The following is a 27,996-nucleotide window of genomic DNA, read 5'->3' on the forward strand; positions in this document are numbered from 1 at the left end:
TTGGCCGAGTCCCGCACCTGGTGGGCGCAGCACGGCTCGGGTGGTCACTCTCGGCCGAAGTGACCGGAGCAACAACTGTGAGTAAAGCTTTGGAAACTGCACCACACGTCTCTGAGGTTCCTTGTCGCACCAGCACCATTAGTGCGGGAACTACCACAACACCACTATCATCATTACCCGCTTCACCTGCTGCCCTGAGGCTATACCTCTCCCGTTGGGGGTTGTTCCAACTACGCTGCACAACCATACCACCGGCCTCAGCGGTCTGCCCTGCAGCGGCGGTTTCATAACCGCATTCAACGGGTGGCGTAGTCGAACACTATAACCTCTTATACTAAATTCTGCCACTTGGTTTGACACCCTGGGCACGGACCGGATCGTCGCCACGAGGACTACTACCCCTATCAGATCCGGCTCCGGGTATTCCCCGAGCATGGCCCAGGGGGCGCGTCAACTTTGGCGTAGTCGGCAGGATCTCGTGCCCGCAACCACCGGGTACTGCGTGCCTGAAGAAAAGTTCACATGTACCTCAAAAAGAAGTCTCCTGCCAATTCCAGAGGATTCCCGCCATCGGACGCCATCTCGGGTCGTTTCCCGCCGTTTGCCCGCCATCCGCGGAGTTTCCCGCCATCAGGGGACGACTCCCGCCATCTTGGACGTTTTCCCGCCTTGGCAGAGCGGACGCCATTGTGGGGGTGCCAGAGGGTGGCAAGAGGCCACCTCCCATCGTGGGCATGGTCCCAGAGTGGCGCCAAAGGAGGAGACCGCCCCCACCAGCCGAGACTGCAACAATGGAGATGCCATCAGAGTGGGGGGGCTGCCCCTGAAACTGACTGTCGCTAAGTTGCCCCGGGGCCACTCCCAATGGGGGCGGATGGGGAACAAAACTGAGGGGCTGGGCGCGGCCTGGATCAATCTGGACAGACCGCACCCGGAGATGGAGGAAGCATCGAGCAGTGCCGACCCCGTGGTCCGGAGCCTGCTGCAGGCCGCCACCCCAGACAGCCTGGTGGAGATCCTGGCACAGCTCCCCAGAGAACGGGAGCGGGCACAGGCTGCGCTGGAGGACTTGGCCCGGAAGATGGCCCGAGCGCAGCAGGAAGCGCTGGCCGAATGGAGAAGGGAGATGGCCCGGCAGGCTGGAACCCGCCAGCAGGGGGCGCTACCCGCAACGTGGAGCATGTCTGCCCCTGAGGATGGTGCAGGAGGGACGAAGGCCGGAGACGCCGCCGCGGAGGGAGCCGCAGGGATGGAAGCAGGTAATGGGGACGTCATTACCCCGAGCCGAGTAGCCGTAAGCCTGCCCCAGCTCCCCGTCGCAGAGCCCGAAGTCCTACTCACCGCGCCCGTTGCCGCACCGCCACTGCCCCCAACTAGGCCTCAAGCGGCAGGAGCCGCGGTCACGCCCCCTTTCACGCCCCGCCCCTCGACCCTGAGCGCGGCAAAACAGGAAGTGCCACCGGCCTGGTCGCAAGGCCTGGTGAACCCGGGCGCCGCTGCCCCCACAGCGCCCTCCACCTCCACAGTGCCACCCCTGGGCGCAGATCTCTTCGCGCAACATACCAGCCCGGACGGGCTGCCCTTCGTGTGACCACCGGAGTACATCAACCCCCGACTCCGGAGGGAACGGCCCCTGTGTGAGCCTCTGATCCCGGCCCCGGCGCCCGCCAAAATTGCTCCGCTCCCGTTAGAGGACGCCCAATTTGAATGGGATCCGACCGGTGAGAACCTCATGGGGTTCACCCAGGAGACCCGGGCGGACGCAGCCCGGCGTGAGGAGTGCTGCCGTCAACAGCTGGAGGTCTTTGGAAGAGAACGGCGAGAGAGGCGGATCCGCGAGGAACAGCTGCAGGCCCGAAGCGCGGAACAGAAGCGTAGGGCCCGACAAAACCCCCGTACGGCCCACGGTCCCCGCGCCAACGGGACCGTAATAAAGTTCCAGCTAGAGCATGGCTGGGGCTTTATCCGGGACCACCGAGCTCCCGGCGACGTCTTTGTTACCCGCAGGGATGTCGAGAGCCACCTACCTGAAGGACACCGTGGACGTGATCTCTACCCGGGTGACGTGGTCACCTTCACCCGGCATGAGTGTGCCAAGGGGCCGTACGCCCTTCACGTACACCGGCTAACTGAGGAGGAGTTGCAGTACGAGGAAAGCCAAGAGGACCCGGACGGGTCTGAAGACTACCCTCAGGAGGGAGCACAGAGAGGACATAGCTACTGAAGGGAAGTAGCGTGAACGGAGGACTGTATATAGTTACCCGTTAGGGTACCCGACCTGCTGCCAATTGAACTGTGGTCCCCGTTGGGACTGTTTTGAAACTGTTGACTGGTTTGCCCTAATCCCTAACCTGGTTGGGGACTGAGAACAGCCACCCTTTGTTTTATTGGGCCGAGGACTGTGAGCGGCCATATCCCTTGTACATAGTTGCGCTTCCTTAAGCGCCCCTTACTGGTTTTATAAGAACTGTTTTTCTACCTCGGAATTAGTGACTGTTGCACTTTACCTGGTCACAAGTTGCGCCGTGGCCAGAGATCAAGAATGTGTTTGTGAAGAACGTTTTATATGAGAATGTTTTACTTGAAAAAGTTTTATATTGAAAGTTTAAATGCTGCTAGAATAATAATGTAAAAGTTATCTGTGATGTTCTATAATGTGTTATATGCTAAAAGAGTTCCGGTAGTTTTGACCAGTAACGTTAAAGAGAAAAGGACCTCCCATCAAGGGATGATTGAAAAGTTGATATATCTTATATGTAAGTGTACACTTTAAAATTTTTGTATGTTTACTATTGTCTTTGCTCTTTTCCAGCCCGAGGACGTGCTGTGATTTACCAGGGGGGAATGTAGCACCCCGAGGACTCGGCTGCTGCAGGAGTGTCGCACCTCGAACCAGAGGTGTGATATTCCACTCCCGGGTAAGGATGGAGTGTGGAGCGGGGCTCAGTTAGCTGCATACACTACACTCACCCCATTTCCGGGGGACAGATCTACGGTACTCCCACCAGATAGATGTGCAGGTACGACAGCGTCTGTCCCTGGCTGGAGTGGGAAGGGGGGAGGAATATCCCAGTGGTGTAGGAGCAGAGAGGGGAGGGACTCTGGGCATAGGTAGGAGCCCATTGGGTGCTAGTCACCTGGGTTCGGGTGTCAGAAGGAAGTATAAAAAGGTGGGCACCATCTAGGAGGAGGGGGGAGTTCAGTCTGGAGGAGAAGCAGAGAGAGTTCAGCCAGAGAGGGCTGACAGGGAGCTGTGGCTCAGTCCGGGCCCAGCTCCGGAACAGGAACACAGGGAAAGGCCCAGAGACGCAAGTAAAGAGGGAACCCTAAGATCCCACGAGATAACGGGTGAAGGGTTGGCCGAGCAGGGTACCGGATCCCAAACTGGTGGAGGCCAATTATCCTTAGCCAGGAACCGGAGGTCGTGGTCAAGTCTTGGCGCGACTCCTCGCCATATCCACCAGGAAGGCACGCCATATAGGGTCAGGGAAATCGGGAGAGGTTTCGCCGCCAGAAGGCCTGAGGAAGCCGGACAGAGGTGGGTCCCTGGTGGGGACGGCCAGTAGAGAGGAAGAGAAGGGAGCTCTGAACCACGCTCTGGAATTGCCTGGGAGTTGGCCGAGTCCCGCACCTGGTGGGCGCAGCACGGCTCGGGTGGTCACTCTCGGCCGAAGTGACCGGAGCAACAACTGTGAGTAAAGCTTTGGAAACTGCACCACACGTCTCTGAGGTTCCTTGTCGCACCAGCACCATTAGTGCGGGAACTACCACAACACCACTATCATCATTACCCGCTTCACCTGCTGCCCTGAGGCTATACCTCTCCCGTTGGGGGTTGTTCCAACTACGCTGCACAACCATACCACCGGCCTCAGCGGTCTGCCCTGCAGCGGCGGTTTCATAACCGCATTCAACGGGTGGCGTAGTCGAACACTATAACCTCTTATACTAAATTCTGCCACTTGGTTTGACACCCTGGGCACGGACCGGATCGTCGCCACGAGGACTACTACCCCTATCAGATCCGGCTCCGGGTATTCCCCGAGCATGGCCCAGGGGGCGCGTCAGTAGTATATGGGCACAATAACGTTCTCGTATAAAGCCTTTTATGCGGCTTTATAGGTGCATAAATACGGCAGCACCAGGGGTCCTCAGAATGCCCCCGGGGGCCACATTTACACATCAGCGCTCTGTGACTGCGGGGGCATCTAAACGGTTAATCAGCAGTGATCAGCGCTTGCTCAGGTCGCTGCTTTTAGAGGCAGATGCTGGAAGTATTAGAGGAGTACAGGTAGAGGGGAGTACGAGTACAGGTAGAGGGGAGTACGAGTACAGGGGGAGTGCGTGTACAGGTAGAGGGGAGTGCGTGTACAGGTAGAGGGGAGTACGAGTACAGGTAGAGGGGGGAGGTGTACAGGTAGAGGGGAGTACGAGTACAGGGGGAGTGCGTGCACAGGTAGAGGGGAGGTGTACAGGTAGAGGGGGAGTACGAGTACAGGGGGAGTGCGTGTACAGGTAGAGAGGGGAGGTGTACAGGTAGAGGGGAGTACGAGTACAGGTAGAGGGGGAGGTGTACAGGTAGAGGGGGAGTACGAGTACAGTGGGAGTGCGTGTACAGGCAGAGAGGGGAGGTGTACAGGTAGAGGGGGGGTACGAGTACAGGTAGAAGGGGGAGGTGTACAGGTAGAGGGGGAGTACGAGTACAGGTAGAGGGGAGAGGTGTACAGGTACAGGGGGAGTGCGTGTACAGGGGGAGTGCGTGTACAGGCAGAGAGGGGAGGTGTACAGGTAGAGGGGGGAGTACGAGTACAGGTAGAGGGGGGAGGTGTACAGGTAAAGGGGGAGTACGAGTACAGGTAGAAGGGGGAGGTGTACAGGTAGAAGGGGGAGTACGAGTACAGGTAGAGGGGAGTACGAGTACAGGTAGAGGTGTACAGGTAGAGGGGGAGTACGAGTACAGGGGGAGTGCGTGTACAGGTAGAGAGGGGAGGTGTACAGGTAGAGGGAGTACAAGTACAGGTAGAGGGGAGGAGGTGTACAGGTAGAGAGGGAGTACAAGTACAGGTAGAGGGGAGTACGAGTACAGGTAGAGGGGGAGGTGTACAGGTAGAGGGGGAGTACGAGTACAGGGGGAGTGCGTGTACAGGCAGAGAGGGGAGTACGAGTACAGGTAGAGGGGGAGTACGAGTACAGGTAGAGGGGGGAGGTGTACAGGTAGAGGGGGAGTACGAGTACAGGTAGAAGGGGAGGTGTACAGGTAGAGGGGGAGTACAAGTACAGGTAGAGGGGAGTACGAGTACAGGTAGAGGGGGGAGGTGTACAGGTAGAGAGGGAGTACAAGTACAGGTAGAGGGGGAGGTGTACAGGTAGAGAGGGAGTACAAGTACAGGTAGAGGGGGAGGTGTACAGGTAGAGGGGAGTACGAGTACAGCTAGAAGGGGGAGGTGTACAGGTAGAGGGGGAGTACGAGTACAGGGGGAGTGCGTGTACAGGTAGAGAGGGAGTACAAGTACAGGTAGAGGGGAGTACGAGTACAGGTAGAGGGGGAGGTGTACAGGTAGAGGGGGAGTACGAGTACAGGGGGAGTGCGTGTACAGGTAGAGAGGGAGTACAAGTACAGGTAGAGGGGAGTACGAGTACAGGTAGAGGGGGGAGGTGTACAGGTAGAGGGGGAGTACGAGTACAGGTAGAGGTGTACAGGTAGAGGGGGAGTACGAGTACAGGTAGAGGGGGAGGTGTACAGGTAGAGGGGGAGTACGAGTACAGGTAGAAGGGGAGGTGTACAGGTAGAGGGGGAGTACAAGTACAGGTAGAGGGGGGAGGTGTACAGGTAGAGAGGGAGTACAAGTACAGGTAGAGGGGGAGGTGTACAGGTAGAGGGGAGTACGAGTACAGGTAGAAGGGGGAGGTGTACAGGTAGAGTACGAGTACAGGTAGGGGGGGAGGTGTACAGGTAGAGGGGAGTACGAGTACAGGTAGAAGGGGGAGGTGTACAGGTAGAGGGGGAGTACGAGTACAGGTAGGGGGGGAGGTGTACAGGTAGAGTACGAGTACAGGGGGAGTGCGTGTACAGGTAGAGAGGGGAGGTGTACAGGTAGAGGTGTACAGGTAGAGGGGAGTACGTGTACAGGTAGAGGGGGGAGGTGTACAGGTAGAGGTGAGTACGAATACAGGTAGAGGAGAGGTGTACAGGTAGAGGGGAGTACGAGTACAGGTAGAGGGGAGTACGAGTACAGGTAGAGAGGAGTACATATACAGGTAGAGGGGGAGTACGAGTACAGGTAGAGGGGGAGTACGAGTACAGGTAGAGGGGGAGTACGAGTACAGGTAGAGGGGGAGTACGAGTACAGGGGGAATGCGTGTACAGGTAGAGAGGGGAGGTGTACAGGTAGAGGGGGAGTACGAGTACAGGGGGAGTGCGTGTACAGGTAGAGAGGGGAGGTGTACAGGTAGAGGGGAGTACGAGTACAGGTAGAGGGGAGTACGAGTACAGGTAGAGGGGAGTACGAGTACAGGTAGAGGGGAGTACGAGTACAGGTAGAGGGGGGTGTACAGGTAGAGAGGAGTATGAGTACAGGTAGAGGGGAGGTGTACAGGTAGGTTGAGGGGAGGAGTACAGGTAGAGTGGAGGAGTACAGGTAGGCATTCAACGGGTGGCGTAGTCGAACACTATAACCTCTTATACTAAATTCTGCCACTTGGTTTGACACCCTGGGCACGGACCGGATCGTCGCCACGAGGAGTACTACCCCTATCAGATCCGGCCAGGGTATTCCCCGAGCATGGCCCAGGGGGCGCGTCAGTAGTATATGGGCACAATAACGTTCTCGTATAAAGCCTTTTATGCGGCTTTATAGGTGCATAAATACGGCAGCACCAGGGGTCCTCAGAATGCCCCCGGGGGCCACATTTACACATCAGCGCTCTGTGACTGTGGGGGCATCTAAACGGTTAATCAGCAGTGATCAGCGCTTGCTCAGGTCGCTGCTTTTAGAGGCAGATGCTGGAAGTATTAGAGGAGTACAGGTAGAGGGGAGTGCGTGTACAGGTAGAGGGGAGTGCGTGTACAGGTAGAGGGGAGTACAAGTACAGGTAGAGGGGAGTACAAGTACAGGTAGAGGGGAGTACGAGTACAGGTAGAGGGGAGTACGAGTACAGGTAGAGGGGAGTACAAGTACAGGTAGAGGGGGGAGGTGTACGAGTACAGGGGGAGTGCGTGCACAGGTAGAGGGGAGTACAAGTACAGGTAGAGGGGAGTACAAGTACAGGTAGAGGGGGAGTACGAGTACAGGGGGAGTGCGTGTACAGGTAGAGGGGAGTACGAGTACAGGGGGAGTGCGTGTACAGGTAGAGAGGGGAGGTGTACAGGTAGAGAGGGAGTACGAGTACAGGTAGAGGGGAGTACAAGTACAGGTAGAGGGGAGTACGAGTACAGGTAGAGGGGAGTACGAGTACAGGTAGAGGGGAGTACGAGTACAGGGGGAGTGCGTGCACAGGTAGAGGGGAGGTGTACAGGTAGAGGGGAGTACGAGTACAGGTAGAGGTGTACAGGTAGAGGGGGAGTACGAGTACAGGTAGAGGGGGAGTACGAGTACAGGTAGAGGTGTACAGGTAGAGGGGGAGTACGAGTACAGGGGGAGTGCGTGTACAGGGGGAGTACGTGTACAGGCAGAGAGGGGAGGTGTACAGGTAGAGGGGGGAGTACGAGTACAGGTAGAGGGGGGAGGTGTACAGGTAGAGGGGGAGTACGAGTACAGGTAGAAGGGGGAGGTGTACAGGTAGAGGGGGAGTACGAGTACAGGTAGAGGGGAGTACGAGTACAGGTAGAGGTGTACAGGTAGAGGGGGAGTACGAGTACAGGGGGAGTGCGTGTACAGGTAGAGAGGGGAGGTGTACAGGTAGAGAGGGAGTACAAGTACAGGTAGAGGGGAGGAGGTGTACAGGTAGAGAGGGAGTACAAGTACAGGTAGAGGGGAGTACGAGTACAGGTAGAGGGGGAGGTGTACAGGTAGAGGGGGAGTACAGGCAGAGAGGGGAGGTGTACAGGTAGAGGGGGAGTACGAGTACAGGTAGAGGGGGAGTACGAGTACAGGTAGAAGGGGAGGTGTACAGGTAGAGGGGGAGTACAAGTACAGGTAGAGGGGAGTACGAGTACAGGTAGAGGGGGGAGGTGTACAGGTAGAGAGGGAGTACAAGTACAGGTAGAGGGGAGTACAAGTACAGGTAGAGGGGAGTACGAGTACAGGTAGAGGGGGGAGGTGTACAGGTAGAGAGGGAGTACAGGCAGAGAGGGGAGGTGTACAGGTAGAGGGGGAGTACGAGTACAGGTAGAGGGGGAGTACGAGTACAGGTAGAAGGGGAGGTGTACAGGTAGAGGGGGAGTACAAGTACAGGTAGAGGGGAGTACGAGTACAGGTAGAGGGGGGAGGTGTACAGGTAGAGAGGGAGTACAAGTACAGGTAGAGGGGGAGGTGTACAGGTAGAGAGGGAGTACAAGTACAGGTAGAGGGGGAGGTGTACAGGTAGAGGTGTACAGGTAGAGGGGAGTACGAGTACAGCTAGAAGGGGGAGGTGTACAGGTAGAGGGGGAGTACGAGTACAGGGGGAGTGCGTGTACAGGTAGAGAGGGAGTACAAGTACAGGCAGAGAGGGGAGGTGTACAGGTAGAGGGGGAGTACGAGTACAGGTAGAGGTGGAGTACGAGTACAGGTAGGGGGGGAGGTGTACAGGTAGAGTGGGAGTACGAGTACAGGTAGAGGTGTACAGGTAGAGGGGGAGTACGAGTACAGGTAGAGGGGGAGTATGAGTACAGGTAGAAGGGGAGGTGTACAGGTAGAGGGGGAGTACAAGTACAGGTAGAGGGGGGAGGTGTACAGGTAGAGAGGGAGTACAAGTACAGGTAGAGGGGGGAGGTGTACAGGTAGAGAGGGAGTACAAGTACAGGTAGAGGGGGAGGTGTACAGGTAGAGGGGAGTACGAGTACAGGTAGAAGGGGGAGGTGTACAGGTAGAGTACGAGTACAGGTAGGGGGGGAGGTGTACAGGTAGAGGGGAGTACGAGTACAGGTAGAAGGGGGAGGTGTACAGGTACAGGGGGAGTGCGTGTACAGGTAGAGAGGGGAGGTGTACAGGTAGAGGTGTACAGGTAGAGGGGAGTACGTGTACAGGTAGAGGGGGGAGGTGTACAGGTAGAGGTGAGTACGAATACAGGTAGAGGAGAGGTGTACAGGTAGAGGGGAGTACGAGTACAGGTAGAGAGGAGTACATATACAGGTAGAGGGGAGTACGAGTACAGGTAGAGTACGAGTACAGGTAGAGGGGGAGTACGAGTACAGGTAGAGGGGGAGTACGAGTACAGGGGGAGTGCGTGTACAGGTAGAGAGGGGAGGTGTACAGGTAGAGGGGAGTACGAGTACAGGTAGAGAGGAGGATGAGTATAGGTAGAGGGGAGGTGTACAGGTAGGTTGAGGGGAGGAGTACAGGTAGAGTGGAGGAGTACAGGTAGGTAGAGGGGAGGTGTACAGGTAGAGTGGAGTACAGGTAGATAGAGAGGAGGTGTACAGGTAGAGGGGGAGGTGTACAGGTAGGTAGAGGATTACAGGTAGAGGGGTACAGGTGGGTAGAGAGGTGTACAGGTAGAGTGGAGAGGAGGTGTACAGGTAGAGTGGAGGTGTACAGGTAGGTAGAGGGGGAGGTGTACAGGTAGGTAGAAGGGAGGAGTACAGGTAGGTAGAGGGGAGGATTACAGGTAGAGGAGTACAGGTAGGTAGAGGGGAGGAGTACAGGTAGAGTGGAGGTGTACAGGTAGAAGGAAGGTGTACAGATAGGTAGATGGGAGGATTACAGGTAGAGGTGTACAGGTAGGTAGAAGGAAGGTGTACAGATAGGTAGAGGGGAGTAGGAGTACAGGTAGAGTGGAGGTGTACAGGTAGGTAGAGGGGAGGTGTGAAGGTAGAGGGGAGTATGAGTACAGGTAGAGGAGAGGTGTACAGGTAGAGGAGAGGTGTACAGGTAGGTAGAGGGGAGTACAGGTAGAGTGGAGGTGAACAGGAAGAAGGAAGGTGTACAGGTAGGTAGAGGGGTGGTGTACAGGTAGAGGTGTACAGGTAGATTGGAGGTGTACAGGTAGGTAGAGGGGAGGTGTACAGGTAGAGGGGAGTATGAGTACAGGTAGAGGTGTACAGGTAGGTAGAGGGGAGTACAGGTAGAGTGGAGCTGTACAGGTAGGTAGAGGTGTACAGGTAGAAGGAAGGTGTACAGGTAGGTAGAGGGGCGGTGTACAGGTAGAGGGGAGCTGTACAGGGGAGGTGTACAGGTAGAGGGGAGTATGAGTACAGGTAGAGGAGAGGTGTACAGGTAGAGTGGAGGTGTACAGGTAGGTAGAGGGGAGTACAGGTAGAGTGGAGCTGTACAGGTAGGTAGAGGGGAGGTGTACAGGTAGGTAGAGGGGAGGTGTACAGGTAGGTAGAGGGGAGGTGTACAGGTAGAAGGAAGGTGTACAGGTAGGTAGAGGGGTGGTGTACAGGTAGAAGGAAGGTGTACAGGTAGAAGGAAGGTGTACAGGTAGGTAGAGGGGTGGTGTACAGGTAGAAGGAAGGTGTACAGGTAGGTAGAGGGGTGGTGTACAGGGGGAGGTGTACAGGTAGAGGGGAGTATGAGTACAGGTAGAGGGGTGGTGTACAGGTAGGTAGAGAGGACATCTGCACAGTAGACGGTAGGAGTACAGAGCCAGGAGGAGGCCTGGGTAGAGGGGTCTGTAGCTACACAGCCACATATCTGACAGTCTGCAATTCACTGCGAGTGCCGAGGCCGTTCTATCAGAGACAGCATTAGAGTGTACCAGGTCCAGTATGGAGAACAATAAGTGGATGTTCACACTATACATTTTCATGGCATTTCTAGTTGTAATTTTCTAAAATCAGGATAACATCTTAGGAGTATAAATTGCTGCAAAACACCACATTTTTTACAGTGGAAAATAACGGGATGAAAAGAAAGTGCGACAAGACTGCGTAGTGTGAACATATCCTTATAGTGCAGGGAGTCTGGTGCTTTATTTCTCGGTGCACAGATCCGAGTGGCCGGCTGCTGCTATTCGCACAGAATCCGCTCGTGTCTCGGAAGTAGGAGGACGATCCTTCGCTTTTCTAAGATAGGAGACATAAACTTCTGATTTTCTGCGACTTTCTGGTGCGGGGACTTTGTGTATCTGCGACATGGTGGAAAGTCACGCCAATAGGTTTTCCTCCCTCCCTGCTGTCCTGCGGGACTACGTTTACCTACGTATCACACGTCTATCAGCCACCACAGCACCAATCATGGGGAGAGGACAGCGGTGGATGCTTCACACGTGGCGCCACCCTTCAATGTCTAAATATTTTTATTCATTATTGTACAATAAAAGTAACTAAACAGAAAACAACATTATCCCAGGGTGGAAATGTATCAGCAGTAACTCCGGGCGCTCTGCCAGAAAAACTCCTGTTAACCAAACAAGTCCTACTAGTCACGTCACCGCACCGCAGGGGTGGGCCGCTGACGTACGGCTGGGACACCCACCCGCCTGTAGGGGCCAACTCCTGCTTATTATGGAGACCATTGTGGTCTCGCTGCAGGACCCCCAATGCTTCTATAACATATTTGATTTACATTTCTGAGACCACCCTTTACACAGCAGAGTGAACGCTTTATATCCTTAAATTAGAAGACAATATATAAAAATATATGTTCATTTCTATTAACAAAACATTGAAAAATTAACAATATATAGAAAAGTCCCAAAAAAATCAGTGGCAGGATAATGTGCATGGGTTCATCTGTATCAATACGAAAAGGCCGAAGATAGACGGTGATTACTGGCGTCTGTGATAACGGCTCCGCGGCACCTTGTGGCCACGTGTAGGAACACTGGATTTCCTTGGTGACTTTTGTCGCAGGATAACACATTCACTGTCCGTAGATGCAATATAGCCGCAGACATTACTGCAGAAGACATTTATCCTGGGGCCGGTGGCGCCTCTGGATGTCAGATTAGATGTAGATTTGACCCATCTCTGAGACACGGAGGATTTACCTATAGGATATACCCAAGATAAGCAGCGGTGCGAATATTCTGGACTGAAGGTGACATCTGCCTAAAATGTAACTGATGACAATATATTTTTTATTGTCAGAACAACATCAGAGGGGGCCGGTGAGCGCAGACCACCACCATTATATAGAAAGAAGGGGCCATTACGCTCCACAGAGCCCCAAACCTTTATTCCTGGATACAGAGGTGATTGCACAAAGTCCTTGTTCTGGTTCGTGTTGCCGCTCCTCCACTTTGTACATTGTGAGGGTCTGGCAGATGTGGCCCTCGCTGTGGGTTAGAAGGTGAGATGCAGAGTTCGGAGATACGCAGTTTTCTATAGATTGACTTCATGTAAATCCGTCCCGATTCTGAGCTCGTGTGAATATGGCGGCGATCACGTAAAAGATTTAGTCGTGTGATCGGCTGATATGTGCCGGGTAGGAGCCAGGTGCTGCCGGTAACAAGATACTCACAAGCCGAAATCAGCAAATACATTCAAAGCTTGCAAAGTCTGCTCCGCTGCTCCCTCAGAGAAACCGGCAAGGTCCATTTTCCCCATGAAATCTGCTCATCGCTGTCCACTGAGGAAAGACAATGAACCGTCCCCGGCCTGATCATAGAGGAAGACTTTGAAAACAGCTTCCCCTTTATACTCCCGGCCCACCGAAAAAAACCCTGTCCACAAGCAATGATTGACAGAATTTAAGGAGAGACATCAATCCGAATACAAGACTCCCAGGCTTTCCCTATGAATAGGGGAGGGGGGGGGGATGCAGGACTCCCAGGCTTTCCCTATGAATAGGGGAGGGGGGGGGATGCAGGACTCCCAGGCTTTCCCTATGAATAGGGGAGGGGGGGGGATGCAGGACTCCCAGGCTTTCCCTATGAATAGGGGAGGGGGGGGGATGCAGGACTCCCAGGCTTTCCCTATGAATAGGGGAGGGGGGGGGGGGGTGCTGGACTCCCAGGCTTTCCCTATGAATAGGGGAGGGGGGGGGGGGGTGCTGGACTCCCAGGCTTTCCCAATGAATAGGGGAGGGGGGGATGCAGGACTCCCAGGCTTTCCCAATGAATAGGGGAGGGGGGGATGCAGGACTCCCAGGCTTTCCCAATGAATAGGGGAGGGGGGGATGCTGGACTCCCAGGCCTTCCCTATGAATAGGGGAGGGGGGGATGCAGGACTCCCAGGCTTTCCCTATGAATAGGGGAGGGGATGCAGGACTCCCAGGCTTTCTCTATGAGTAGTGGGGGGGGGGGGATGCAGGACTCCCAGGCTTTCCCTATGAATAGGGGAGGGGATGCAGGACTCCCAGGCTTTCTCTATGAGTAGTGGAGGGGATGCAGGACTCCCAGGCTTTCTCTATGAGTAGTGGGGGGGGGATGCAGGACTCCCAGGCTTTCCCTATGAATAGGGGAGGGGGGGGATGCAGGACTCCCAGGCTTTCCCTATGAATAGGGGAGGGGGGGATGCAGGACTCCCAGGCTTTCCCAATGAATAGGGGAGGGGGGGATGCAGGACTCCCAGGCTTTCCCAATGAATAGGGGAGGGGGGGATGCTGGACTCCCAGGCTTTCCCTATGAATAGGGGAGGGGGGGATGCAGGACTCCCAGGCTTTCCCTATGAATAGGGGAGGGGATGCAGGACTCCCAGGCTTTCTCTATGAGTAGTGGGGGGGGGGGATGCAGGACTCCCAGGCTTTCCCTATGAATAGGGGAGGGGATGCAGGACTCCCAGGCTTTCTCTATGAGTAGTGGAGGGGATGCAGGACTCCCAGGCTTTCTCTATGAGTAGTGGGGGGGGGATGCAGGACTCCCAGGCTTTCCCTATGAATAGGGGAGGGGGGGGATGCAGGACTCCCAGGCTTTCCCTATGAATAGGGGAGGGGGGGATGCAGGACTCCCAGGCTTTCCCTATGAGTAGTGGGGGGGGGGATGCAGGACTCCCAGGCTTTCCCTATGAATAGGGGAGGGGGGGGGATGCAGGACTCCCAGGCTTTCCCTATGAATAGGGGACGGGATGCAGGACTCCCAGGCTTTCCCTATGAATAGGGGAGGGGATGCAGGACTCCCAGGCTTTCCCAATTAATAGGGGGATGGGTGCAGGGCTCCCAGGCTTTCCCAATGAGTAGGGGGGGGGATGCAGGACTCCCAGGCGGCTTTCCCTATGAGTAGGGGGATGGGGGGGATGCAGGGCTCCCAGGCGGCTTTCCCTATGAGTAGGGGGGGGGGGTTGCCGGACTCTCGGACTCTCAAGCTTTCCCTATGAGTGGGGTGGGGGGGGGGGGGGATGCAGGACTCCCAGGCTTTCTCTATGAGTAGTGGGGGGGAGGGGGAGATGCAGGACTCCCAGGCTTTCCCAATTAATAGGGGAGGGGATGCAGGACTCCCAGGCTTTCCCAATTAATAGGGGAGGGGATGCAGGACTCCCAGGCTTTCCCAATTAATAGGGGAGGGGATGCAGGACTCCCAGGCTTTCCCAATTAATAGGGGAGGGGATGCAGGACTCCCAGACTCTCCCTATGAATAGGGGAGGGGATGCAGGACTCCCAGGCTTTCCCAATGAATAGGGGGATGGGTGCAGGGCTCCCAGGCTTTCCCTATGAGTAGGGGGATGGGTGCAGGGCTCCCAGGCTTTCCCTATGAGTAGGGGGATGGGTGCAGGGCTCCCAGGCTTTCCCTATGAGTAGGGGGGTGGATGCAGGGCTCCCAGGCTTTCCCTATGAGTAGGGGGATGGGGGGGGGGATGCAGGGCTCCCAGGCTTTCTCTATGAGTAGTGGGGGGGGGGATGCAGGGCTCCCAGGCTTTCCCTATGAGTAGGGGGATGGGGGGGGGAATGCAGGGCTCCCAGGCTTTCCCTATGAGTAGTGGGGGGGGGGATGCAGGGCTCCCAGGCTTTCTCTATGAGTAGTGGGGGGGGGATGCAGGGCTCCCAGGCTTTCCCTATGAGTAGTGTGGGGGGGGGGGGATGCAGGGCTCCCAGGCTTTCTCTATGAGTAGGGGGGGGGGATGCAGGACTCCCAGGCTTTCTCTCTGTTTATTCTATGCTGGACTGAGACAGATCTGCTGGAGTAAGGCTATTGCACATATCCAGTAACGATCTGTTAGAATGGAGCCAGAAATCCGTTAAGAAAACAGTTGGGCTGACACAACGTTTTAGTTCGTTATTCTCTAACCGATCTCTGACGAATCAGTTTTTTTAACACTAAAGTCAATGACCAACAGATCCGTTAATGTTGTCCATTTCTAACAGATCATTGCTGGACATGTGAACAGAGGCCAAGATGGATTCAGAGGGTTCACTTTTAAAAATGATTACAAATAACTAGTTTGTAAAACTTCTACATCTAACCAACCTGATGAGTTAAGTGGTTGTCCGGCACTGCGGACGTTGTTTCTGCACATGTCTGCCGATCATGAACGCCTCCCGGTAGGAGTCACGCTCCCATTCGATCCATTAGGGCAAGAAACATGTCACATCAGTTATCTACCGAAAACAGCCCTGCACACCATGTACCCGGCGTCGCACTTCATGCTTCTCGTAACAATGAAAAAAACAGTGCAAATAATCAGTATTCGGTCAGTATTTTTTCTCAGGAGTGGGAGCCAAAACCAGGTGAGGAACGATCAGAGAAAAGGTATAATAGAAACAAGTCACCAATTCTGCAGTTATCACCCACTCCTGGTTTTGGCTCCCACTCCTGAGAAAAAATACTGACCGAATACTGAGCAAATACTGATAGTGGGGCCGGGGCCTTAGGGTGAGATGTCGCCATCAGCTCTTGTGGTTGTTGATTTCATGACCTTCCCTTCTGATCTGGCGGAAGTGAGCCGCGGCCCAGAACGTGATCCTCTTCCTGACCTGCTCACGGAGCTTTTGGGGTAAGCAGGATAGTTGGTTTCTTAACTGGAAAGCGTTCTTCCCAATGCTGTCCAGACACAACCTAAAAAAAAAAAATCCAGGATCAATGCTATGCCGTACCAATACAGTATCTAGAACTGGCCTTGAGTGGGTTAATCAGAGACAATCAATGGGGAAAAATTGAAATATTTATCTTGCGTATCTCTAACTTTAGGGGACATATGCATCTAGTGAGGACGCAGCACATTTCCGTCCATGGTAGGTGAGGCCATCAGCGTTTAATGGCAGACGCTCCGCGCAGGGTCAGGGCTGTCTTATTAATAAACAATAGAAGAGGATTGTTCTCACCTGAGGAGCGGGTATGGCTGTGTCTGGAAGATGAGCAAGTCATTACAATGACCCTGCAAGAAAGAAAGACATGTTCTCCCGAGTTATAACCAGTAATGAAAAGGGGAAAACCTGTGAAATGATCTTACAAAGGTCACTGAAGTGAGTAACGACTGCTGGATGAACGGATTAGAAGAAACCCTCAGTCGCTTTGTATCTGCTCAGAGATCGTCCTGTTGTGTCGTGTTCTCAGCAGTCTCAGAGTGCTGCCACCAGGGTTTGGTTTCTTTAGAGATCGCCCAGGTTGTGTCAGCCGAATCTCCATGCACCGTGAAGTCCGATGCTTGGATTCGGTCTCTTAGGCTGCGGCTCCACTATCAGTATTCGGTCAGTATTGTTTCTCAGGAGTGGGAGCCAAAACCACGAGTTAGTGATAAATGCAGAATTGGTGACTTCTTTCTATTATACCTTTTCTCTGATTGTTCCTGACCTGGTTTTGGGGCCGTGGCCTTATTCTACCTGTCTGCATTGACTCTTGTAAATTCTGTTCTCTCCTCATTTGTAATTCACATCTAGCATCTGCACTAGGAAAGCTCCTGACATGTACAAAATAAAAAATATATATCTATTTTCAGGACTGCCTTTATCCAGTATATGCCAAAGCCGTGTCATTTGTGGCACTTTCGGCAGGTTTACTTTATCTTTTTTTGTTTTCAATGGCAGAACATTGGAAACTTCTGTCAGATATACATATATATATACATACATACATACATATACATATATATATATATTATATAATATACACACACATACATACATACAGCTATATATATCAGATAATACATCCGCACATGTCTGTTCACAGATAGCCCCTTCTGTGGGTACAATCATCAGTAGCCATGTTCTGCCTACTAACCGTGTCTAAGGAGAGCAGGTCGTCCTTGCTGCCACCAAACACCATCACTTCATGATCCGTCCCAGGACAGGCCGTGTGCCACAGTCTAGAAATCAATGAAATACTAATTAGTGATCACATCTCTGCGGTCACATCCAGACGCATCCTGTGAAGATTAACCTTCCCGCAAATCAAAACCCAATCAGTCCTAACAATCCCGAAGCCCAAGACAAATAATGTTGATTTATAATGAAGACAGTGGTTATAGGGGGTTACACAGGAGTAGGAGAAGTCGTCATCTTGCTTCTGGAAACCTCACTTTGTAGCTCAGCTCCATTGAAGTGAACGGGGGCGACTGCGATACAACACGACTTTCAGGAGCGTCAGAAGATGTGGCCGCAAAGATCTGTAGAAGGCAACATGATGAAGACGCCATCTAGCACATCACAGGGCGTATGACTGGATTTAGTTTCGGTTATGGAGATTTAAGCACATATATTGGGATCAAGAAGAAAATATTTCCATTTGAGGGCAGGGTGGTTTATGTCATGGATTACTAAGGGGAAACATTTACATCCCCTCCTATTCCCTTCTGTCAGCTATAGAATAGTCAGGTTTCTCCTCTATAACTGTGCGGTTTATATACGAGTTATATGGTGGATATAGAGATCAGTAAAGTCTATCCTGTCTATCCACGCTTTGCTTCCTAAAGTCTTGGCCACCATGGACATGAGATGTACTGACTAAGGCTAGCTTTAGACTCACCTATGAATTAATAGCCTTTGTAACCTTTAGTCTGGCTTTCGTGTGTCCAACATTCTCAGTCCGAGTATGGATAATGATGTTCGGACTGGCCACGGGTCTCATGACCCAAACTCTACATCCTCATATATGCCTATGATGTTATGTTCGGGACAGGAGACCAGTGGCCAGTCTGGATATTGTGGTCCATTTTAGAAGAGTGAAACTGGCTTTAAATGGCACTTGTCAGGTGATTCACGCTGTCCGAATCACAGGCAGAATAAAGGCAATGGGCAAAAATCTATATATGCACCTGAAAAGCTGCGGAGCAGGAAACAGAGACAAGACATTCATGCGGGAGCCCACGAGCCTCCTCCATCCTCTGGCTGAGATCAATAGACAGATCTCCTCCGAGTCCAATGTAGCCGAGTCAGGCTGAGTGAAACACAGACAACAGGGACTAGCCCAGATGAATGGGTGCCCATTCCCAGCTCCTATGTGAAGGTTCCCTTTAATAGTAATTTTGTTTTAATCACTCCTACTCCGGGAATGAACATGGGTTATAGTTTGCCTTCAGACGTGCTGGGCGCTGTGCATTTTAGTTGCCGATGTTGCTCGGTTGCCTCTGCCCAGCATGTAGTTGTGTTTCTGCCGGCCTAATATCAGAGAGAACGGAAAAGTCGACCCAACAGTGCACTTTAGAGTATGAATAGCATTTTAGGATTTGTCAGTACTTATTAATGTGGCCTTAGACGCCTGTGGACGGATACCCTCTTCTTCCTCACCTCTTCCTCGCTGGTAGATCTGGCTACAGTGGGGCATCTCTCCTTTGGGCGTCTTTCTCCGGTGAGATGGGGGTGCCTGTCCTGACGTGGCTGGTATCTCAGCTCACTCACTCCTACATCGCCCTCATAGCTGCTCTAACTTAGCATCTAAACAGTCTGACAAAGCAGGTTATTCACAAGATATCCATTATTCTAGTCATGACTAGCATTCCCATCGGATCAAGTCGAGGATGGGCACTAAAGTTCTCTCAAATGCTCAATGGATCCTTTTCTGTACAAAATTAAAGTGTAACCCTGACTCAAAACAGAGAAAAACAAGGTAAACTCTAGTGTTCCACTCTTCTAGGACTGACAAAGCAGATAAACGGGGAGATATTTTATGGGGTCCTCACAATGGAGAGTTACCTTAATGGTCCTTACACCTATACTTGGCATGTAGGGAAGGGGAAAGCCATGAAGTATTATCCCATCAGGAAGAAAATAGGTCTTTGACCTCAAAGTAGCTGTTGTTAAGACCCCTGTACATATTAGAGCAATAGTCCGGCTGACAACCAGAAGAATAAGAAGACCCCATACACATTAGATGGTAGGCCGACATTGGCGGTTTTGGCATACCAAGTGCATGGGGGCCTCTAATGTGAGAAGATCATCAAAGACCCTTCAAGAATAAAAAGGATCCCTAACAGCTCACCAGATCTCGGCTTCCTGAACACTTGTAAATGCAACATGGATGGTCAAATATATTGGGAGCTGTCATATCTAAGGATTAGAGTGGAGTTTTGCCGGTCATACACATTAGATGGCTCTCCGTTGAATGACTGGCTTCTCGCTATTTCAGCCGAGCGCTCCTGTACTCTCAGATGACATGTCTGGCGGCAGCTAGTCTCCGGGAGAACATATGATCGACAGTCTGAAAGTGGACATGCCCAATCGTCATCTCCCCCGCCGATCAGTCAGCTGTCGCCCCCAGACACAATACACTGCAAATTGCAATAAATTTCATAGAGATTTCACAGAATTGGTGCAAAGAAGCAACAGAGCTGCTTCCCGACCAATCAGATGCAAGCTCTCATTTTCAGAGGCCCCTTTAAAAATTAAATAGGCAATCTGATTAGTCGCTGTGGAACACTACACCATTTTTTCCATAGCATCGCTTTTTCTAAATGTCTCCCACTCAGAATATTATACCAACATAGAGTAATAATGCGATTGGAGATAATGTATACACGACGGCATAGTGCGGAGATTCTGGAACGTCTTACCTTGGCTGATCTTTGGGGAGGTGTTTAAACTCCGTCCATACATTGCTATTGAGGTTAAAAACCCATCCGTCACCTAAAAAAAAACAAATCACCCTTGGCACGTATGTTCTCTAATAAGTGGATTTAGCAGAAACTTACATTACTACATGATCCCCAGTGCAGACTGTCCAAGCTACAGGAAACACCTGTCAGGCATTACACCCGGGGATCTGCCAGGAATCACTCACTTAGAGGTACACTCTCCGCACTGAGACCTCCAAAAAGGAACAACTGATCGTCTCCCACTGGGGTTAATGTATGCCAGGATCTGCCATGGGGGGTTTCTCCAATAATTCGGATCCTAAAGTGAGCAGAATACATTTGTATGAGTGATACGTATGCAAGGTGTATGCATGTACGGAGCATGTGCAGTCATTCGCCACCATATTCTTCCCTGGGAAAAAATTATTGAATTATACATGACTTTTTAAGTGAGTTTTTAGAATAAACTTTCAGCTGTGCACATAAAATTAAGAATATTTCTAGCCATTATGTGTCTTAAGATCATATAGAAACAATGTGCGGACAGAGAACGAAGTATAAAATATGTATTTTTATTAATTAAACAATAAAAACAGAAACAGAGACGTGTAAATTGATGGATGGGTAATTGTGGCAATAGGCAAAAAATGGCACAGAATTATAGCCAGGTTTGTCTAGAGTCTATATACCATGCACAGAATTATATGAAAACCAAGGTAAAGCAGGGACTGATCAAATGTTATTCATGTTGGTGCAAGCAACATTCACAAAAAGATTGTCATTGATTTATACACTGCAATACCCAAAACTCATCAAAGTGTTGTTTGGGCACGATGCCTCCTTGCCACATGAGGAACAAGTAAGAATATGCAATAAGCTATGTCCAGATAAAGTCAGATGATATGTCTTGGGTGCTGCATGTTGTCACTACTTTACCCTTCTGCATGGCTTCTCTCCAATTTCCAGTTGTCTCTGAGCTGACTGGTGGAGACTAGTTACTAGGATGTGAATCATGAAAGCTCCAATGTCACATTCACTTCTAACCGTCTGTGACTGACCTTACACAATCATTTGGGTACACAAACACAGAATTTACCCTTTCTTTCTGCTTACTAATTAAACTTACCCTCCGGACCAAGTCCACGTGTCCAAGTTCAGAGAATGCAGATCATTCATCCTCGTTTGCTAGAAATAAACAAAACGCTAAAGTAGATATGAAGCCCAGTAGTTGTAATGAAGGAAATCCTATAGTAAAACAGCAGTGTAAGGTGAAGCTGACCAGAACGCGCCCACCAAACACGTATCCGTTACTTCCAAGGAGGGCGCAGGAATGGGCGGCACGGGCTTGAGGGGGGGTGCTCTGTGAATAAGACAAGGGCAGGATATTAGAAGACCCTAAAAGAAAGAGGTGGCGACTCACGCCATGAAACTTACTTTTACCACAGGCTGTATCCAGGCTTGTTCCTCTGTGTCAAACACGTGGATGTCATTGTTCCATCCCCAAAACATCAGACCTTCCTGGAAACAGTACAGTAGGTGAAGTCTAGCTGCAATCATACAGAGGACAGATAATGGTGCACTAAGGTTAGTCCTGCTCCGCTCACTTCCACATGGAGAGGTGCATGGGACCGGTGACGTCACATATACCGTTATAAATATATATATATATATATTTATCTGCTAAACAGCCTAAATAGGTCATATGAGTCAGGGGAGGTATGAAAACATATGCAAAGCCTACAAAAATACACTCCCATACAACAAATAAATGAATAAATCCTTAATGAAAATTTCAGAACAGACACATTTAAAACCAGAATAAAAAGGAAATAGACTGCAGAATACATTATACTGGCAAGTAACAGTATATACAAGTGTGATTCACATGCAGTTGATAATAAATACTTATATATTCACATATTAGTCCACATGGAGAGAGATATATGCTCACAGAAGAAAACACCTTTGAGTATGCAGATAGAACACTAAGTAATATTCTGTCTCCACCTAGTGGTGTCCTAAAGGAATTTCCAGTTGTAAACATAGGCATATACAGCTAAACTCAAACTACTGTAGATCATGATGTAAGTAAGTGTGTCCATGCTTCAGGGGGATATGCAAGTGTTCACTTAAGAAATGATAATTAAAGTGCAAGTGCATGTTCAAATACTTTCCCCAAGGGAACAAAAAACACCCCCCCAGAGAGAGATCGGACCACCAACCTGCATGTGAATAAAGTACACACAATAGCTATCAGCCTAGGCCCCCTTTCCTTTTTTATTCTGGTTTTAAATGTGTTTGTTCTGAAATTTCCAATAAAGATGTATTAATTTATTTGTTGTATGGGAGTGTATTTCTGTAGGCTTTGCATATATATTTGCACTGAAGAGCGGCACTGACCGCTGTCTGTATCAGGTTTCATCTGTAGTTGCTGTGAAACGAAAACCTAGGAGGCAGAATGAACCACAACCGGTCCGTGCTGCCAAAATTGGCAATGCAAAAGGTTTGGAAAAATTATGTATTGTGCAAAATTAAAGGTTCATGTTAATAAACCCCTTGGACAAGCAGCTATTTTTCGCTTTAGAATGACATTATTTATTTTACCACGTTATGTACTGAAAACTCGGGAAAATAAGATTCCAAATAGGGTGGAATTGAAGAAGTAAAAAAACCAAAACTTAATTCTACTGTTGGGACTTGTTTTTATTACATTCATGTTACGCTACAGGTCAGTAATGTGAATTTATAAACTTTCACACATCATAGAATAATATCTGATAGCCTGAGATACACGGGATAAACAGTACAGTCTCCTATCATGGATGGGAATAGCCACACCGGCTCAGATATGGCTGATTAGCCGCCCTATCTGACCCGTCAAGCTATACAGGTGCAGCGATACCAGCGAGAGCTGAGCGGTAACATTGCTGCCGATAGCGGCTCTGACAGCTGTGCACCACACCTGGAACCAGAGGGGCGTCCTACATGATTAGAAAAAAATGGTTTTTAGCCCAGAATATCTGTGTTTGACTTATAAAATAAAGAAATGCAGTTATATTACCCATGATGCATCATGAACATCAAAGCAGTCATTAAGTTCATGGTGTCTTCGGCTTCCATAGCCACCGAAATAGATCAACCTGCGTGACAAATGTTCAGGATTAGTGTTTGCAGTGGGACAGAGGAGGAGGAAGACGGATGGCTGCAGGTGGCTCTCGGAGGCAGACGTGGCGCTAGCTTTGGGTTTATAGCTCCTTTGCAGACATATGTGTCTCCACTTCTTGCTAAGCTATAAATCCCATCTTGATCGTTGTGGCTGCAGCAATCTAGCAGGAGGTCAGGTCCCTGACTGTCAGAGATGGCCGGAGACCTAGAAACAATGGCTATGCTTCTGCTGGACTTGGCCATCATGTGTCCGCCGGGCAAAGCAGCTACATGTCAGAGGTATGAAGGGGTAGAACTGGGCATGTGTGGCCATCTCTGGTCACTGTGGCTGATGCACCAGTCGGGGACCCCCTTTTCTGAAGATGGGTGCAGGTCCAAGAGACGGCAACTTGGGACCCGCATCTATCAGACATATCCTTGTGGATCTGCCATAACTGTCAGTCATCTGACCGCTCCTTTAAGGTCTATCCATCTGGACAGGTGTACAATTCCTGACAATTGTGCACGCGCTCTGATGGGTATAGGGCGATGCAACGTCATTGGCACAGCTCAGCGCCCGATGTGGATGAGAGAGGAGCCAACACACTGTGTAAGCATAAGTTATCATACAGCAGACAACCACTACATGGAAAGCTAAACGCAGGATGAGACACGAGTCCAGATTTGCTCTTTCCCTGTTATCATGGAGATGCACACGTCTGCATAGAAGCTGGACAAAGAAAGAAAGAAAAATTTAAAATGTCTTCATAGATGGATATTGTTGGATAGAGCTTGTAAAAATAACCAGTTTTGCAATTTACGGCTTTTAAAAACTTGCAGCCGTTCTTGAGGTTAAAGCTCTTCTTTTGTTTCCATCTCGGTGCCTAGGAGACCGACCACAACTGCTGTCTAGCAGCGGTGGCCGAACAAGCAGTTTTATATTGACCTTTTCAGTACAGATTTGTAGCTGGCGAGGGTCGCTGGAAAGCGCTGTTACCAGCTAACCCTGACCAGCTTCAGCACAGTGCTTATAAACCAGACCGCAGCGGTGGTCGGTCTCCTAGGCAACGAGCTGTAAACAAAAGTGTAATATCTCAAGAACGGCTACAAATTTTAATAGGCATTAATCTAGAAAAGCGCTTGTTTTTACAAACAATTTCCAACAAAGTCCATTAAAGAAGATCGGACGAACCTTTTAAATAAATGTATATTTATTTTTTTCTTTTTCAATTAGCCTACAGACATTAGAGCCATGTTAGCGCCTATGATACAATATCGGACACCCGTGTAGGGCGGCCTGAAGGATTTATGGTTTCCGCTACTTACTGGCGTTTGTAAACCCAGCAGGAAAGTTTGTCCCGAGCTGTTGGTGGTTGACCCTTAAAATGTTTCACTTGCTTCCAGGTGAACTCCCCCATGCCGGGTCGCAGATCCACATAATACAGCTGTAGAAATATACAAATGGTCACGAAATGTAATGGCAGGAAAACACAGCGGTACAGATGTTCTTTATTCCGACACCAAGAATAAAGGTCCTACACATAACAGGGCTGTCCTTGTTATCTATAGCTGGTTTTCTCTGCACTCCATAAAACTTTACTCTTTCCCCTTGCAAGTGCAGATCTGTGCACAACCCCCTTCACCTCCTGGTATCTCTAACATTGAGAAAAGGGAGAGGGGAAGCAGGGAGAGACATCAGAACCAGGAGCGAGACCTCTGATTGATTTTTAACACTTTTGTAGACAACTCAGCTAGATAAAGGACTGTCACAAAATTGCAGAAATTATTTAAAGAAGACTAACTAAAAAAGTTGCTTAAATTTCCATTTACGAATCTTGTTAAAGTTTTAAAATGGGGTCAGGATGGTAGGAAAAAAAATGAATGAAACAGCAATAAAACAAACTCTGGCAGCTCCTTGGTACGGCTGCCTCTCCCCTCCTGACGGTCTCCTTGCCCCTTTGGCGGCGGACATCATGTGGTTGCTGCAGCGGATACCTGTCGTCTGAGCTGTAACAAAGCGAGGAGACTGTATGCTCCAGCTCAGACAGCATTTCACTGCTCCAGCCCATCAGTGACTAGAGGATAAAGCAAGTAGACAGTCAGGGACTACAGGCGGCTGCAATACTGAGGGGCTTTCAAGGACCCATTAAAAAATAAATAAATAAAAAAAAAAAATGGGGTCAACTCCTTTAACACTCTGTCACAGAAAAGTACATAATTCTGTGCCTACCTGATTGCTGTAGCCCTTGTCGTCATATCCACCGAAAATATACAGTCTTCCATTCAAACAAGCCCCACAACTGCCGGACATGGCAGGGGGCAGGTCGCCGTCTGTCAGGTGCATTTCCCTAAAATTAGTATCAAGAATCTATAATAGCTAAGAAGGTAAAATAAACAGTAGTCTGAACTATGTATTACAAGACCGGACTCCGCAATGGAGATAGTACAGGATGACGTACCATAAGCCGCTCTCAGAGTCATACACCCAGATCTCATCATGGGGAAGGTAAACCTCATTCTCTTCAATCGTCTGGAAAGGGAAAAAAAATATATGGTGTAAGGAGACAGGAGGAAGGGCAGACAGAGGGAAGAGAAAGAAAGAAAGAAAGAAAGAAAGAAGGGCAGACAGAGGGGAAAGAAGGAAGGAAGGAAGGAAAAGAAAGAAAGAAGGGCAGACAGAGGGAAGAGAAAGAAAGAAAGAAAGAAGGGCAGACAGAGGGAAGAGAAAGAAAGAAGAGAAAGAAAGTAAGAAGAGAAAGAAAGTAAGAAGAGAAAGAAAGAAAGAAGAGAAAGAAAGAAAGAAGAGAAAGAAAGAAAGAAGAGAAAGAAAGAAAGAAGAGAAAGAAAGAAAGTATGTGCCCACGATGCAGAACATTTCTTCAGCATTTCTGCATGTTCTTGGCAGTCAAAAACGCTTGCGGATTTTACACGCGTTTAAGCGTTTTTACATGCGGATTTGACTTGCGTTTTTCAGATGCATTGGGACCTCAAATCCGCATGCGGAAACGCACAAATAATGGACATGCTGCGGATTTTTCCGCAAGGAAAATCCGCTGCGGAAAAATCCGCAGCATGGGCACAGAACATGCAGATTTTCATTGGAGATCATGGGGCACGGATTACCGAGCGTTCTGCAAGCGTTTACGCTGCGAAAAATCCGCATAAAAAACGCATAGTGGGCACACAGCCAGAGGGAAGGGGAGACATGTTGGCTCTGAGGTATATGCTGTCATTTTTGCATCAAATTTTTCAAAATTGCACACACTGTTCAAGAACGTGGCGCAAAAATCAAAAATACTCTTTATTTTTGTCTTTATCTGTTTTTTTTTTAAAGACTTTTTTTGCATCAAAAATTGCAAAGCAAAAGCAAAAATAAAATGCAGCAAATTGAAAACTCCTCTAGAAATCTTACTTCAGGCAGGGACTGGAGTTAGAAGCACCAAGACAGGAGACAGTTGTTAAGTCGCACTTCATTAATGTGTTTAAAACATGGATAAGCAACGTTTTCAGAAAAAAAAAAAAACATAAAGTGGTGCAAAACAGATTGAGAATAAGGTGCAGACACTACAGCACAGAAAAGAGGAGAAACAACAAGGATAAATCTTGGGGACTGAGGTTTTTTGGAGATTTTTCTGGAGCAGATCCTCAGCTAAATTCATCTCAAAAACTCTTCCAATTAATTTCTAAGGGAAATCAACTTTTGCTTTTCATCATATGAGGAGGTTTTCGAGCTTTTTTGGGGAAAAAAAAGTTTCTATCTTGGAAGCGGATCCTGAAGGAAACCTCTCTAAAACAAGCTGCTGTCCAAACCTTCCAAAAACTCCTCAGTAAAGTAGCTCTTCTATTGCCATCTTGTCCCTATGCTGAGCCCCATGTTCCCATTTAGCCCACCAGTTGTGTTTTTTTTTCCTGCAGGACTTTGCACTAAAATATTCAATAGCAATCTGCTCTGATTATTGATACTTTTTTTTGCAGTTAACTTTATTTTCCCCTTTACATTGTATATGCGTTTTTCTTTATTGTAGAAAGGCTGCGATTCTGCACTTATAAATGCAATTGAATTTTATTCAGATAACCTAGAAATAAAAAAAAAAAAATGCATAAAAAAACTCTGGTCTGATGAGATCACAGGCACGCTAATCTGGGTTACTTGCTGATTTTTACGCACACAATGAATGCAGCTCGCACGCTCTGGAGAAGCGGCTTCATTTCTACACAAGTCCCTAGATCCGCGTAAATGTCGATTTACGTCGCAGATTTTGGACAGGACAGGAAGAAATGTGACAAATCAGCTGCAAAATCCGCGCACACGGTCCAGCCTCCTCTTACCACGTATCCGCCCCACACATACAGGCAGTGCCGGTCCATGGCAGCGCAGTGCCCGCTCCTCTCCTCCGCCACACAGAAGCGCTGTGCAGTGGCCATAGTCCGGTCTCAGGGGATACACAACTAATCCCGAACGTTCAGCATTGGCAGCAGGTATAACTACAACTGCACGGGTGGCAGAGAGGGACAAACCTCCAATCAGCGTTTACGATGAACGACCTTTTTGGACAGAGAACTAAACCCTAATAAGCTTCTAATTCGTTCCTTGTGTTCAGGAGGTTTCAGCAAAGACGTATAGAAAACGCGACAGCTGAACAGTGCAAGAAGAACGTTACAGTCCAGCGAAGTTTGGTCTCCAACAAGATGGCGGCATCCCGCGGACATCAGAGCAGTGCGCCGGTGGAGCTCTGGCGTCAGTCTCGTGTGACGTCATCACAGCTGTCTGCGCGATTTGGCGCGAACGATTCGAGATGGCAGCTGACAGACTGAAGAGTAAAGTGTCCTCGGCTTTTAAAATGCACGGCCTCCTCCTGCGGGCGTGAGTAACCCGGACACGGCGG

At 50.1% G+C, this 27,996-nt stretch overlaps 2 protein-coding genes across 2 annotated transcripts in view; one reads left to right on the forward strand and one right to left on the reverse strand.

Moving 5' to 3' along the window:
* Positions 1-15,064: 15,064 nt before the first annotated feature.
* On the reverse strand, positions 15,065-27,828 carry KLHDC1 (kelch domain containing 1). Its single transcript, XM_073638563.1, has 13 exons — positions 27,440-27,828; positions 25,570-25,640; positions 25,341-25,458; positions 24,437-24,555; positions 23,028-23,106; positions 21,401-21,484; positions 21,246-21,326; positions 21,093-21,151; positions 20,173-20,285; positions 19,946-20,018; positions 17,179-17,263; positions 16,281-16,333; positions 15,065-16,014 (listed from the first exon to the last, which is right to left on the reverse strand). Exons 1-13 carry the CDS (start codon positions 27,533-27,535, stop codon positions 15,846-15,848), a joined length of 1,200 nt encoding a protein of 399 aa, XP_073494664.1. The 5' UTR covers positions 27,536-27,828; the 3' UTR covers positions 15,065-15,845.
* The window catches only part of POLE2 (DNA polymerase epsilon 2, accessory subunit), a 31,689-nt gene continuing 31,116 nt past the window's right edge, over positions 27,424-27,996 (forward strand). The window contains exons 1-2 of the mRNA XM_073638564.1: positions 27,424-27,589; positions 27,712-27,974. Coding sequence (XP_073494665.1) covers positions 27,907-27,974 — 68 coding nt within the window. The 5' untranslated portion in view covers positions 27,424-27,589; positions 27,712-27,906. The remainder of the gene's footprint in view (positions 27,590-27,711; positions 27,975-27,996) is intronic.

This window comes from Phyllobates terribilis, unplaced genomic scaffold (assembly GCF_046119375.1).
Source record: "Phyllobates terribilis strain yellow unplaced genomic scaffold, ASM4611937v1 Scaffold_7__3_contigs__length_470593459, whole genome shotgun sequence".
Taxonomy (NCBI): domain Eukaryota; kingdom Metazoa; phylum Chordata; class Amphibia; order Anura; family Dendrobatidae; genus Phyllobates; species Phyllobates terribilis.